This window comes from Carya illinoinensis, chromosome 1 (genome assembly GCF_018687715.1).
Source record: "Carya illinoinensis cultivar Pawnee chromosome 1, C.illinoinensisPawnee_v1, whole genome shotgun sequence".
Lineage (NCBI taxonomy): Eukaryota > Viridiplantae > Streptophyta > Magnoliopsida > Fagales > Juglandaceae > Carya > Carya illinoinensis.
In genome coordinates, this window is record NC_056752.1 from 16693179 (window position 1) to 16707886 (window position 14708).

General features: G+C 36.5%; 1 protein-coding gene and 1 non-coding gene across 2 annotated transcripts; one reads left to right on the forward strand and one right to left on the reverse strand.

The window, feature by feature from the left end:
• Positions 1 to 3329: 3329 nt before the first annotated feature.
• LOC122312270 (protein CURVATURE THYLAKOID 1B, chloroplastic) lies at positions 3330 to 4888 on the forward strand. Its single transcript, XM_043126854.1, has 6 exons — positions 3330 to 3610; positions 3750 to 3853; positions 3959 to 4045; positions 4164 to 4226; positions 4516 to 4553; positions 4657 to 4888. Exons 1-6 carry the CDS (start codon positions 3442 to 3444, stop codon positions 4712 to 4714), a joined length of 519 nt encoding a protein of 172 aa, XP_042982788.1. The 5' UTR covers positions 3330 to 3441; the 3' UTR covers positions 4715 to 4888.
• Positions 4889 to 12386: 7498 nt separating this feature from the next.
• On the reverse strand, positions 12387 to 12494 carry LOC122293802. Its single transcript, XR_006237364.1, has one exon. It is a non-coding gene; the product is annotated as a small nucleolar RNA R71 (small nucleolar RNA).
• Positions 12495 to 14708: the final 2214 nt, after the last annotated feature.

The window sequence follows — 14708 nt, forward strand, 5'->3', positions numbered from 1 at the left end:
TAAATAGTCAATTGGAGAGTGCAACAGCAGTAAATCCAATAGAAAAAGTTACAAGATGGCAGCCTCCTTCGGGTAATGCAGTCAAGGTGAACTGGGATGCAGCTTTTGATCCAAAGCTAAAGAGGATGGGGATGGGTATTATAGTGAGGGATGTGAAGGGGGAAGTCCAGTTAACCTTATGCTCAGGCCGAGGAGGGGTGGCTCAACCTGTGATAGCAGAAATAATAGCCCTGTGGAGAGCAATGAAGCTGTGTACTGAGTTGAATATAAGGGAGGCTATTTTTGAAGGGATGCGCTCGAGGTGGTGAGGGCTGTAAACAACAAGGAGGAATGTTGGAGCTGGTATGGTCATTTAATAGAGGATGTTAAAGAAGAAATGTATAGAAAGCAAGGTTGGTCGATTCAATATATAAATAGAAAGGGAAATAGCGCAGCCCATGGTCTGTCAAAATTAGGCATGTCTAGTGAAACAGAAAAAGTTTGGATGGAAGACTGTCCAAGAGAAGTGTATAGCATAGTCATACACGACAGAAGCTGTATAGACAGAAGCATTTGTTAAGTAATGAAAGCACAGGTTTATTTCAAAAAAAAAAAAAAGTTGGATCGTAAAGATTTAGGGATTCAAAAGTGTAACATGGTTATTATGGAGATTTAGGCCAGTAGGATTTTTAAAAACTGTTAGAACTGATTATTAATTGAAAATAAATGTAAGAATAGATAATAAATGTAAAGAAAATGATTTATTAAAAAATGGTCGAAATAGGGATAAAAATGTAATTTGAGTAAAGTTCAGGGGCCAAATTGGAAGTAAACAAAACTAATGGCAAAACCATAATTAAGTAGAAAATTAAGGTTAAAACTGGAACTTGTGTGCTTTATAAGGTTAGAAGAGTATTTTAACTACAAGCTAGTAGTTTTTAAACTAACCACACAAAAATCAGGGAAACCGAGAAACATTATAACATCTAATAACACTCTGTATGAAAGATCTTTAAATTAAACCTGTCAGTTATGTCTGTTAAATTTTTAATTTTTTAATTTATCAAATATCTTTTAAATTTGATTGCTTTTGGCATGTTCTATTGAGATGTGAATTGTTATGTTGTTAAGTATAATTTAAAGTTAGTGAATAGTAATTGATTGATTGAAGAAGGATTATTGGAAAATTTAGGCTTAAACAAATCCTTGAATGAGCACAGTTCATTTCAGTTGGATTCTTTTTAGACCTATTTCAATATTTAAATATATAAATTTCAAATCATTAAACATCACTAAACTCAATACATCTTTATAATGTGAGACTCACAACCTTTTTCGAGTTTCCATAAACTTATCTTAACATTTAAACAAATCTAAACTCATTTTAGGTGAGTTCTACAAAACCCACTCCACCATTTTAATTAACTACTATTAATAAATAACTCAACTAATCTCAATTCAACTCAACATCTAAATATAACCTTAATATAGCGCTTTGTGCAAGAGTCAAATCTTAATGAAACTCCCATACTCACTTTGAACTTTGTAGTGAGTAAAAATTACATGGTGTCCTTCGGATTGATGACGTCCAACCAAAGGACTTGGGGGTGAGGGGTACAACCAACATCCTCAGTCGAGGACTTACTCATTTTGTTAAGGATGGAGTGAACCATATATGAGAACTAAGTTAAATAATGAGTTGACCAGAACCGTAACTACAAATAATGGGTCCGAAATCACAACAAACCAAATTAAAGAGAAAATGGGAAGTTGGGGCATCACACTCGGCAGTAAAAGTTATTAATTCAGCGATTCCTGGAAATGCTGCTGCTACTTGTCCTCTCCACAGGCTCATTTTAATTGAATAGAAAATATCGTTGGACATAAAATGGATGTTTATGGTTCTCCCCGTGAATTTCGGTGCTGTTGAATTAGCAATATGGATCCCCTCCGAGACAAACCAAGCCAAGGACGATGAAGCATCTGATGCACGAGGTATGTGAGAGCAGTGACATTGGATTATGAATTTGCATATGCATATTTGCATAATGAGCCTAAATTCACTTATATTGGATTATCCATCTTTGTATTTTTGCATAGTTATGAACATTGTCTATACAAATTTAGAGATTTATTATTCACTTTTCAAATGTTATTTTATTTATTATTTATCTCTCCTCTCACTTTCTCTCACTCAACAACACAACAAACCTTCACCTTCACCTTTATTTTGTTATTATAATATATTATATTTTTTTTTATAATTTTATTATATTTCTAATAGAATATATAAAAAATAATATATTTTTATTATTATATTTGTATTATTAATGCCAAATTTAAGTAGTGGATGTTAATTGCAAAATATATATATATATATAAGTTAATTTTAGGAAAAAATAATAATAATAATAATAAATAATATTTTATTATTATTTTGACTCAAATATGCATAATCCAATGTGAATTTTTTTTTTTTGAATAACAAAGTCAATCTCTAAAAGAGATTTTTTGTATATGTATATGTATTAACCAATGTCAATGCTATGAGAAGTTATCCTTCGATTCAGGATGAAGTTATTTGGAGAGAGACTCATGGTGGAGATGATTTATAACTTTTTGTTATAGGAAATGGAGCTGTTATCGAAGCAATTGATGAAGATATGCTTCTAGAATAACTGAAGGTTAAAATCGTTTGTCCGCACGTGTGCACGTGCACACCCAACCATTATTTTTGCGAGCACCTTCTTTTTTCATGGGCCTTTTTGGGCTTTTATTATTATTAGTGTTTTGTGAAAGAACATAGAGGTAGACTTTGGTTTTGTCTGCTGGATTGTCAATTGGTTTGGTTTGATCAATTGGTTTGGGTCAAACCCAAACCTGACCAGAATAATTAAATGGGCCGAACGTCCTGACTCGAATCTAACACACCTAGTTTATGGATTGGCATTTGGCACCACACAATCCATTTACTCGTTCATAGGCAGCATTTAATTTCATGAAGTACACTTACAGTAATGATTTATCTTCTAAAAAAGAATTGGGAAAAAGACATGGTAGTGGCACACTTGGTAATTGTACTGCAGGATGTTGGAGATATTTTGGTACTCTGGAGGAAAAAAGACAAGAAGATGAAGGCTTCTGGCGCAACAGAGGTCCAGCTTAGGAGCCCTCTATCCAATCGAACACCATAAAATGCCTATCCTGCAGCGGCCATGTCAGCACACTATCCAGATGAAAAAGCAACGAGTGGTTGTCCAGCTTTAACTTGGGAGAAGAGGGTCCTCAATTTTCGTTACAAATTATCACTTTACCAGTCTAATAAACCCATATATATAAAGAAAAAGAATAAGCCATTACTTTAAAACTCTACACAATTCATTGTTCCTCCATTTTCCACCCTTAGTTGCTCCTGAAACCTCAAAGAACAAAGGCATTATAATCTGTAAGGGCTCACTAATCATGGCCTCAACCTCTTCCTCCACGCTTACAATCTCCTCTTCATCGACCCTTCTTGATGGAAGGGCTCCTCGTTGTTCACCTGCAGCATCATCACAATGCGTGACGTTCCCCACACTGCCCCCACCTCAAGTGCAGTCTCAGAACCGACCTTGGAAGACCACTGCCTATTGTGAGTCAATCACATATGCCTACCCAAATCCCTCGAGTCCATGTCCATTTTATAATGATTTACATAGAGTACAACCTGAGAATTTGAAGCTATAGAAGGGATCCTTTTTTTTAACAGTTTTTGGTGTTCATGCTTTCAGGCAGTAAGATTGCTCGCAATGTCATGGCCATGGCCACCGGAGAGGCACCGGCAGAAGTTGCCGCGTATGAGCTGCCAGAGATGGTCAGAACAGCTCAAGAAGCTGTAAGGATTTCAGATTTTTTTAGAACCCTTATTCTCTTTCACAGTATGGGAATTCGTTGAGTTTAGCTTAAATGAATTCATGAATTGGTTCCATTTGCCACGCAGTGGGACAAAGTGGAAGACAAGTATGCAGTGTCTTCACTTGCAGTTGCTGGTGCGGTTGGATTGTGGGTCTCCACTGGAATGGTGTCGGTGAGGTTCTCCAAATGCTTAATATGTAGAAATTATAATTGTGTTTAAGGGTAATTGTATTTATACTTTACACCACAAGGTGAAAGCATTTCTTAGAGATGGGCATGACTTGTAACAGGCACTTGATAGGCTTCCTCTAATTCCTGGCGCGCTTGAGCTTGTTGGCATTGGCTATACTGGAGTAAGTTGGATATGCTTTACTGCTGCATTGTTTTGTCCGTCTTCGCTTCTCATTAATTTGAACTTATTAACAATGGGGTCGATTACATGATTATTGATTTCGCTTCTTAGTCAAATGATCAATGTTCATCTGCATAAATCTAATGCATGTACTCGAAAGGTATTTTGAGTTAAAAAGGGCCTTGGAAGGAGGACTGTAGTTTATTCATCACACGGAATGCTTAATATATAGAACTTCCGTGCTTCGCTCTGTTTCTCATGCATCAACCTTTCTTGCCTTTTCTTTGCAGTGGTTTGCGTACAAGAACCTGATCTTCAAACCAGACAGGTAATCCTTAATTTGGTAGTTAGAGTCATATAATGGATGGAATTTCTTCCTTTCTAAGAAATTTTTGCTGAGACAGATTTTTACCATAATCAATGAATTTCAGGGAATGTTTGATACAGAAGATAAGAGACACATACAAGGAGATAATCGGGAGCACCTAGAAGGATCAGACACAGAACTACATTCGTGAAGTTGTGAGTCTCGAAGCAAATATCTTGCAGCACTATCAAGTGTGATAAGACGTAATATGTACTTTGTCTTGAAGATGTAACTACTACCTTAACTACATTCCCCTTAAGCACCAATCAATTTCCATGATCACCTTTCATGGGTCACTTGAAAGTGCTTGATGAAACTGGCTTACCAAAACAAAGGGCATATTTAGTCCTTGGATTTTAACGTGTAAAATGCTAATTGGTCAACACGTGGAAATAGCAACTGAGGCGTTAATGGATATAACAGAAGTTGGAATGAGTTAACTGCACAAAGTACTTTCAAACCCGAGGATTTAAATATTAATATCAAACCTCGAGAACTTTTTGCAGACGCTAGTTGAAATTGTCTTTAACCGTGAAATAAACACAAACCTACTGGCCATGAGTTCATGACATGATTTTTTTTTTCCCAGCTGACTTGATTCTTATTTTCTGGCCATTTAAGATCACGAAGGAATCAAATTCCTTTGGAAATAAACAAATGTGCAGGGCCTGAATCGAAAAACCTTGTCTGCCTCGGTCCTCTATGTTTGCCTCCCTTGACGTGAGTGGATCAAACTAGGATTGGGAAAACTGCCTTCGTCCTTGTTGTGGCCTTATCTATTTTTATTGTATTTTCCGCTACAATCCCAGTAGATAATATTGCGCTGTCATTTATGAATTGGCTTGCCTGATCACATAAAAAAATGCTACTGCTATTGACTGGCTCTCTTCTGTATCGACCTTACTGCGTTTAGCGCACTCCACCCTTCGTCTAGTAAGGAATCATCTTTGCCAAGTGTCTCTGCCACAATATAGACTCCCAACTCAGCAATGGTGGTGACATTCATTAAGTCAATATAGTTTCTAGAGTTCGCTTCCTCTTCCATCGTCATGTTACCCTGCATTAATTCATATAGATTCTTGAGTTTTTTTGTTAATCCTTGGGAAAGAAGCAAGTACATAACTTCTTACAACTCTCCTACGAGAGACCACTAGCATATAGCACCCTTTGTTATTGGATGCAGTCAAAAACTGTAATGCCTCGACAAAGATCGTTAGAGAAAAAATCTTGATCCAATGTTGTCGCTAACAGAAGCAAATGCCAATTAATTGCTTCGGTCAGTATGTGAAAATTTTGCTCTTCAAAACGTAGAAATCTGATCACAAGTTGTTGTTCTTAACCAAACACAAGAAACCTTAATTCTTAATTCACTTATTGGACATACACACACACATTTATATACATGAACGATAGAATGAAGAAGAAGAAGAAGAAGAAGAAGAAGAAGAAGGTTGAGAGCGATGGAGCAGATGGACATCTTGGCAATTTTGGGAACGGCGGAGTCTCGAATGTCGGGAACATAACTAACCAAATGCTCGCAAGCAGTTAAAAGTTCGAAAACTGCTATTGAGTAAACACTCTGCAGTATGAGGCTTGCAGATTTAGGGCACTCTACTATTGGTTTGGGATTTTCTATTATGTCTATTCTTGGCTTGGAGCTCCTTATCGGAACCAATCATCTTAGCGAAGAGTAATGCTTGCGGCACTATCCACTTTCCTTATTCCATCAATGTTCTCACTACACTACAAAGTTCGACCTTGATAATCCACTATGTCAATAAATTCACTAATTTGCAGAAATGCCACCTGCTCTATATATAATCCATTAATGCAACCCATATTGAAACTTGCAACTTTCACTTGCTCTTCTGGAACTCAGAAAATCCTGATAATTGAATGAATTTTGCTGCACACTACTACGTACACTAGCATATTGCCATGCAGCAAGTTCACAGATTCTCGGGTCCTTTTCCATTGTTGACCTTAAACCGTCTCTTGCTCTAGAACTAAGTGACTATTCCCAAAATGTTTCCAGCGTATAGAACCTTCTATTCTTCGAGGTGGTCAGAAACTGTTGAAGATAATATCATCCTGAGTTGATTTTCATAATTATCAAATCACTTTGATTTGATAATATCTTAATTTTATTTTCATAATGTTTAAGATATTTACCTTATCTTATCTCAAAGTAATTTTCCTATAAATAGGGATGTATGTCTTGTATTAAGAAACATTTCAGAAAGTAAAAATGCAACTCTCAAAGTCTCTTTTATTCTTTCTCTTTTCTCCATCTTCTTTTATATTATATTTTATTTTTCTATCAAAAACTACCACGCCTTGGCCAAGATCGTTGTAAGGTGTCAACGTCTAAACGGGTCGGTACTAAAGATTTGATAAAATATTCATTTTAGTGACAGATTTTAAACTTTTATACATAAGAAAATAAAAAAAATCAATAATCAACTAAGTCAATGTAATACCCTTAGAGAATAGGGTTGACAACAAATCAAATGGAAACTAAATATTTTATTAAAGTAAAGATAGATTAGTTATAATACTTGACTTTTCATCTTTTACATACGGAGGGTGTTTTACCCTGGAGTTTTTATTAAGTGCTCAAGGGTTTCCTTCCATTTCTTGAATAATGCATATCTTTGAAGACTTGGGCCCACACATAACGGAAGTAATTAAGGACATTATGATGTTTGTGGCCAATTTCCGCGCGCGCGCACGGAACACACCCATCTAAGATTATTTGTGTTAAGATGTCTTTCGTAACCACCAACTTTAAACAACACCCTGAAACTGTAAAAGGAATAAAATGGGGTGGGGGTGTGTCGGATAGCTCCAATGTCAAAGTCAGAAGACGATTTATGCGGGAGAACCGGAGAGAGAAAAGCAGCAAGTATAAACTTTTAAAACGCTAACATGAGAGACCACTGGCTCCAGAACAAAGCAACTACCCCCACCTTGTTTCCAGCATATATCACCTTTTGTTCTTGGATGTAGTTAAAAACTGTAATGCCTTGACAAAGATTGTTAGAGACAATATTATTAGAGATAGAATCTTTGATCTAATTTTATCTCAGAAGCAAACGCCAATTGTGTTGATCAATAGGTGAATTTTTTAGACTGTAGGAAATGTTGTGAAATCCCGAAAGATTTCACAAGTCGATCTAGTCCGTCAGCATAGTTGGATCCCGATCTACAATGTTAACAAAGTTGACTTCTTATTTAACTAAGTCAAAATGAATTATACCATTAGACTCAAATGAATAATTAAGGTTTTACGGTACAATAATATATTTTTCATTTTCTGGATGGCCATAGTAGTCGATAGTGCCTTTTTATTTAACTAAGACACTTAGGAGTATAATTTCACGAAACAAATTGCATCACTAAACAGCTTGTATGATTATTTAAGATTTTATGGTGCAATAAAAAATTTCACAACTTTTTAGGTGAATTGTAACACCCAAGATAGTGCCATGTGGCAACTAGTTCAAACAATTCTCAAATCAGCATGTATAATGTCCAAATCTACTTAGAATTACTAGGATTACTTTTTGGTTGAACACATAGCACAATCCTAAACACTCATTGGAGTAGCAATAAGACGCATGTCATGAAGAGGATGAAGTGTGATGAAATGAAGGGTAAATCAAGTCATGTAATTATGCCACCTATGCACTATTTGAAACCCTAAAGCATTGTGATCCAACACCATGCTATTAACCACTCAATTATATACTCATACACCCTTAACCACTCTTTTACATATTGGTAATGACTTTGGATCAAACAAAGTTTGATTTGGGCATGATCTAACTAGAAGCCTAAATGAAAACCCATCTATACTTCAAATTGAAACCCACTTGATTAGGCCCATCTTCGGGCCATTGAAGACCACCACCTAACCAAGGCTTCTTGAGGAAGTTTCTTCCTCCTCTCAAGGCCAAGGCTATGGCTGACATGCCATGCAAAGGTCACGGTGGTGACAATTTTGATGTTGGTGTGAAACTTTGAAAGTTTTGTGAATTGTTGATGAATTCTTGGGTAGATCTTGCTTTGGTGAAGTGTTAACATATTTAGACGCAAGTTAGGTAAGTTAGACTTGGATTCATAGCATGTTAATATTTTTATAAAAGTGTTTTGCATGATTTTGAAGTGTTAGAACCTGGATGACTCAAAATAGTTTCTATTTTGGTAAAGTTGTGATTTAGGGGACATCACTCAGTTTTATGTGCTCCCAAGTGACTAGAAGAGCTCTACTGAGATAATGTTACATCTAAACTTGGGGTCATGATACGCACGCATCCATAAAATCGATTAACACAAAAACCCAAGAGTTTTACAAATCTCAATTTACATATAAAACTCGAGTCCAATTACAAGAATATCAATGATAGCTATCAAATATAACGCAGCCAAAGAATGCATCAGTCAATATGTGAGGAGTGAATATACAAGTTTCTTTCCTTATTCTCCTATGCACTTACGGCTTTGGGGTGCTGGTGGAAGAGGATCTTGATAAACTTTACGAGCGGCTGTCACTTACTGAGCAAGAGCAAGAAGAGATTCACATGGAAGCTAGTTTGTTGGAAGATGCAATTTCTAGATGTAGTAAGTTTTTTATCATGAAGTTTATGGATAAATTTTAAACAGGCTATGAAGAAAGTATGGAGACCAATAAAAGGAGTGAAGTTTAGAGATTTGGATCCAATCCTCATTCTGGTTGAGTTTGAAGACACGAAGGATAAGCATCGTGTGTTGCTAGAGGCCTGTGGTCTTTTGATAAACAACTCGTGTTGATGCAAGAATTTGATGGCATGCAACAAGTTCATTGTATTCATTTCACATAAGCCGTGTTTTGGGTTAGGATCCACGACCTTCCTCTTATGGCAAGGAACCAATATGTGGGCAATCTGGTTGGGAAGTCTCTGGGTGAGGTGGTGGAAGTTGATCTTGAGAAAGGTGAATTGGCATGGGCTGAGTTCATGCGAATATGAGTCACTATAGATGTGTCTAAACCTTTGTTACAAAGGTAGAAAATTATGATTGGCTCAGATCATTCATGTTTGGTTTGTTTTACTTATGAAAGGTTGCTTGACTTCTGTTACTGTTGCGGTTGTTTGGGACATGGACATAGGGAGTGCGGGAAGTGGCTGGCTCCAAGGATGAATATGCAGTTACAGGTTTCCCTTATGGTCAATGGCTACGTTCTAGTTTTGCAAGAGGTTATGGTATTGCTAATTGTGCTTCAAAGCAGACGTCAGAATAAACATCTTCGGCATACCCTTCATAGCCGATGAATCAAAAAAGGAAAGAATTGAATGAGACGGAATGGAAGGAAGTAACGGAAATTATGGTCAAAACTGTTTTGGCAATTGATGTTAGTTTTAGAGAGAATCGCAAAGATCAATCCGAAATTGCCGCTAAAAATAATGGTGCAATGGCTATGTGAAGCATCAATATCAGGATGGCAAATGTGGACGTCATTACTGAAGATGGGGCACCACAAAAGGAAATATGAATTGATGCTTTGATGGGTGAAGGATCTCATATACTGAGTGTGGGCCAGGAACAATTTGTTGTAAAGCAAGGTATGGGTCCAATGAATGAAAGTCCATTAGCTCAAACAGGTCCAATTGTAGATAGATGTTAGAGACATACTAAAAGGGAGTTAGAACAAAATGTGATTGGAGGAAACAATTTGGAAGGTAAACATAATAGTAGGAAAAGAGCAATGCTAGAGGAGGATGAAGAACACATGATGAGTGTGCGAAAGTGCACACTATATACCCTATTATTGGACTAAAATGCTAAAATGTGAATAGAAATCATAGGAATTAATGTGTATTCTTAAATTGAATTTCTATTTATGTTGGGATACTCCTAAGCAGTTTTTTTATGTCTAATTTCAGAGTTTATAAAAGAGCAAGTCAAGCCTAGTCAAATTCAAAGGAGGACATTCATGGGGTTTGAGAGCAATTTGAAAGAAAAGAAAAAGAAAAAAATCACAAAATGAAACCACAAGAAGTCCAAGTCCGAAATTCGCTAGAAGACAATTTGGACATATTTTAGTCTTTGGATTGTATCTTTTTACTCACATATCGGATTGATGCGATTCTTGATGCATTGGAAAGCTATCTTAAAGGGTTATAAATTTGTCTCTAATAAGGATTTCCAAATTCGAAATCCTAAAGACCGTACGTGGCTGCCAAGATAAGTCCTAAAATTTAGGCAATTTTTTTATGCGGAAATTAAGAGGACATTAGGGTTTCTTTCCTACCCTATATAAGCATATCATTAGCACGAAATGGAGGAGGAGGAAGAGGCACAAGAGGCAGATTTGAAGAGAGGAGAAAATCACTTCCATGGCCACCGTTCGCTTCAGTTTTCTTTGGAGATTTTTGTTGTCCATTATATTTATGGGTAACTAAATTCTCAAGTAGGGTTAGGGATGAACTTGCACATTAGATGGTATTTCTAATTTATTTTTAATTCATGTATTTGATTTTCAATTGCTAAAACTCTTTTGTTTTATCATTCTCAATTCATCGTTGATGTTTTCTTCTCCGAATAATCATAGAATTTATTCTATTTATGGATTCAGTCATGCTTTTTCTATTGAATGGATTAGTTCTTTAATTATGTTTGGATCAATTATTTATCTATATTGATTTAGTTTTTGCTGCAATATCGCTCCCTGAGTATATTGTCGTAATTTGATTTTATCAATAGGGGTAGTAATTTACGTTTTTTAAAAAGTGGTGAATGCTTTTTCAAAAGGTTACATTTGATTTAAGTCTGGTTTATAAATCTATACCTTCCGATTGGGAATTTCGGGAATTGAGTTCCTAATTGAGTTATTCAATGAATTAAGAATAATTAAAATACCAGATTTGTGCAAGAGATTCCCGACGCTCTACTGTTCGTCAAATTTGAGTATTTTTTTTTTCCGTTAATCACTTTACTTCACTTTAATTTACATTTAAAATTAATCTTTGTTCTCCATTACTTATTTAATATTTTTCTTTAGTTTCTTTGTTCCCCTTGCTATTCTTTTAATTTGTCTCCCTGTGGAATCGACACCCCAAAGCTGTGCTACAGCGTTATTCTTTGGGCGTAATCAAATTTTGGCGCTGTTGCCGGGGAGACGGTAGAAGAATTGTGAGATAGTTTTTCTTTTCAACAGTGTGTAAAGGCGGTAACTTCATTCCCTATTTTAGCTTGCTGCCTCTTTTTTTTTTATTTTCTTTTTCTTTTTATAGTTTTTTTTAGTGTTGCGTTTTCTCTACTTTGCATGCACAGGTATAGAGACGCCTTGGGTCGGTTTGCTTGTAGACCTATGTTAGAGTCAGAGTTTAATTTTTCTGATCATTTGTTTGATAATTCTTCTAATTCTGAGAAAATGAGTGAACACGAAGATCAACCCACTAAGACCCTTCAGGATTACCTCCACCCTACATGCACAGCCACACCATCATGTATCATGTTTCCAGCTAATATTCGCCAATTGGATTTTAAAACAGGGATGATACAGTTACTCCCTACTTTTCATGGCTTGGAAAATGAAAATCCATATGTGCACATTAGGGAGTTTGAGAAAGTAGTTGCGACTTTTCATAGTCAAAATGCAACTGATGATATTGTGAGACTTAAGTTCTTTCCTTTCTCTTTGAAGGATAGAGCTAAGAGTTGGCTATACTCATTGAGACCACGATCTATTGGGTCATGGAATGAGATGACTCATGTCTTCTTTAATAAATACTTTCCCCAACATAAGACCAATGCTTTAAAAAGGCAAATCTCCACCTTTGTACAAAAGGACAGTGAGACTTTGTATCAGTCTTGGGAGAGATTTAAGGAGCTATTGAGTATGTGTCCTCACCATGGATATGAGAATTGGCGCTTAGTGAGATATTTTTATGAGGGACTTACACCTAGAGAGCGTCAATTTGTAGAGATGATGTGTAATGGTGAGTTCTTACAGAAAGATCCTGATGAGGCCATAGAATACCTCAATGAGCTTGCTGAAAAAGCTCACACTTGGATTGGACCTAGTGCTACTGAGAGCACAAATAGATCACGACCTACAGGAAACCTAAATGGTGGTGGAATTTACCATCTCAGGGAAGAAGATAACCTAAAGGCTAAGGTTGAGATGCTCACTAGAGAGCTAGAGGCGTTGAAGACGAAGGACTTAAAGCCAACACACATGGCTAATCGTGCAGAATCTTTTGGATCATGTTTTGTGTGTGGCGGGGAAGATCACCTTGCCCAAGAGTGTCCCACATTTGCTGATATGAGAGGGATGTATGAGGAACAATGTAATGCCTTAGGTATGTACATAAAGCCTGTTGCACCTTTCTCTAATACCTACAATCCTGAGTGGCGTAATCACCCCAATTTTAGTTGGAAATCTGAAAACCAACCACCTGCACAACCCCCTAGATCATATCATGCACCATATCATGCACCTTCATCTTCTAGGAGTCCTTTAGAAGACACTTTGCATGCTTTTATTGAGGCACAGAGTAAAACTAATCAAAAGTTTGAATCTTTGATTATGCAGGTTGTTGAAGAAAACAAAGAGATAAAGAGTTATATATCCAAGATAATGAGCTCCTTGAGTGTGAATGAGCGTGGCAAGTTTCCTTCTCAAGCTCAATCCGCACCCCAAGGTCAGCATATGGCACAAAAAAAATTTAAAAGAAGTCAATGCCATTATGACAAGAAGTGGTAAGTCCTTACACCTCCCAACAACTGATAAGCAAGAGGATGTTGAAGAGGAACAAAGCAATGATAGCACCGAGTTCCCCAAGGATGCCGAGGTAATCAAGAGTCCAGTTAAGGTACCATTTCCTCAAGCTTTAAAATCTGGTATGCGAACTTTGGATCCTAGTAATGAAATCTTGGAGAACCTCAGGCAGGTAAAGATTAACCTTCCTCTTTTGCATGTTATTAAACAAGTTCCCACTTATGCAAAAGTTCTTAAAGATTTGTGTACAGTTAAGAGGAAGCACCATGTTAAGAAGACAGCATTTCTGACAGAGCAAGTTAGTGCTCTAATTGAGCAGCGAATTCCTCCTAAGTACAAGGATCCTGGTTGTCCAACCATTGCATGTAATATTGGGAATCATGAGTTTGGGCAAGCCTTGCTAGATCTAGGAGCTAGTGTTAATTTGATGCCTTATTCCATTTATTTGCAGCTTGGTTTGGGTGAAATTAAGCCTACTTCTGTCTTGTTTCAGTTGACTGATCATTCAGTTAAGAAACCGAGAGGGATAGTTGAGGATGTTTTGATCCAAATTGACAAGTTTTATTATCCTGTCGATTTCTTAATTTTGGACACTCAATCAGTTGTTGAGTCTAACTCTAAAGTTCCTCTCATATTAGGTAGACCTTTCCTTGCTACGGCTAATGCACTTATAAATTGCAGGAATGGGTTGATGAAGTTATCTTTTGGAAACATGACTATTGAGGTCAACATTTTCCATATTGAGAAGCAGCCAACAGATGACGAGTGCCACCAAACGTATATGATTGATGCACTCATAGACAAGGGAGTTCACACAACTCATGATTTTGATCCCCTTGAATATTCCCTTGTGAATTCTGAGTTTAATACATCTGTTAGTGATTCATCTGATGTTATTGATATTTGTGCTGTTTTTTATGAAACTCAGGATTATGGCACACAGGTTTGGCAACAGAAATTTGAGGAGTTGCCTAAGAAATGTGGAAAATAGATTCCTGTAAGTATGAAAGCACCAAGAGTTAAATTGAAATCTTTGCCTAAGTCTAAAGTCTATAAGGTTAAAATGAAAACGTTTCATGATAAAAATATTCTTAAGAAGAGGTTTAAACCTAATGACCGAATATGCTTATATGATTTTGGATCTCACAAGCACAAAGGAAAACTTCGGTTTAGGTGGACTGACCAATTTCTAGTGAAAAATATTTTTGTAAATGGGGTAGTAGAAATAGAAGATCCTAAGGATGGTCGGATCTTTAAAGTAAATGGTCAACGCCTTAAAATATTAATTGATAGGCAAGTTCCGGAAGTGGAAGACATTCCACTTGTGGATCCAGTCTATCAACCTTGACCAC

What these genes read in the sequence shown, in the direction of transcription:
- LOC122312270 (XM_043126854.1), top strand. Translation starts at nt 3,442, where the DNA reads ATGGCCTCAACCTCTTCCTCCACGCTTACAATCTCCTCTTCATCGACC. An exon ending in TCAGAACAGCTCAAGAAGCT is followed by an intron (nt 3,854 to 3,958) that starts GTAAGGATTTCA and finishes TTTGCCACGCAG; the next exon opens with TGGGACAAAGTGGAAGACAA. An exon ending in TCTCCACTGGAATGGTGTCG is followed by an intron (nt 4,046 to 4,163) that starts GTGAGGTTCTCC and finishes GACTTGTAACAG; the next exon opens with GCACTTGATAGGCTTCCTCT.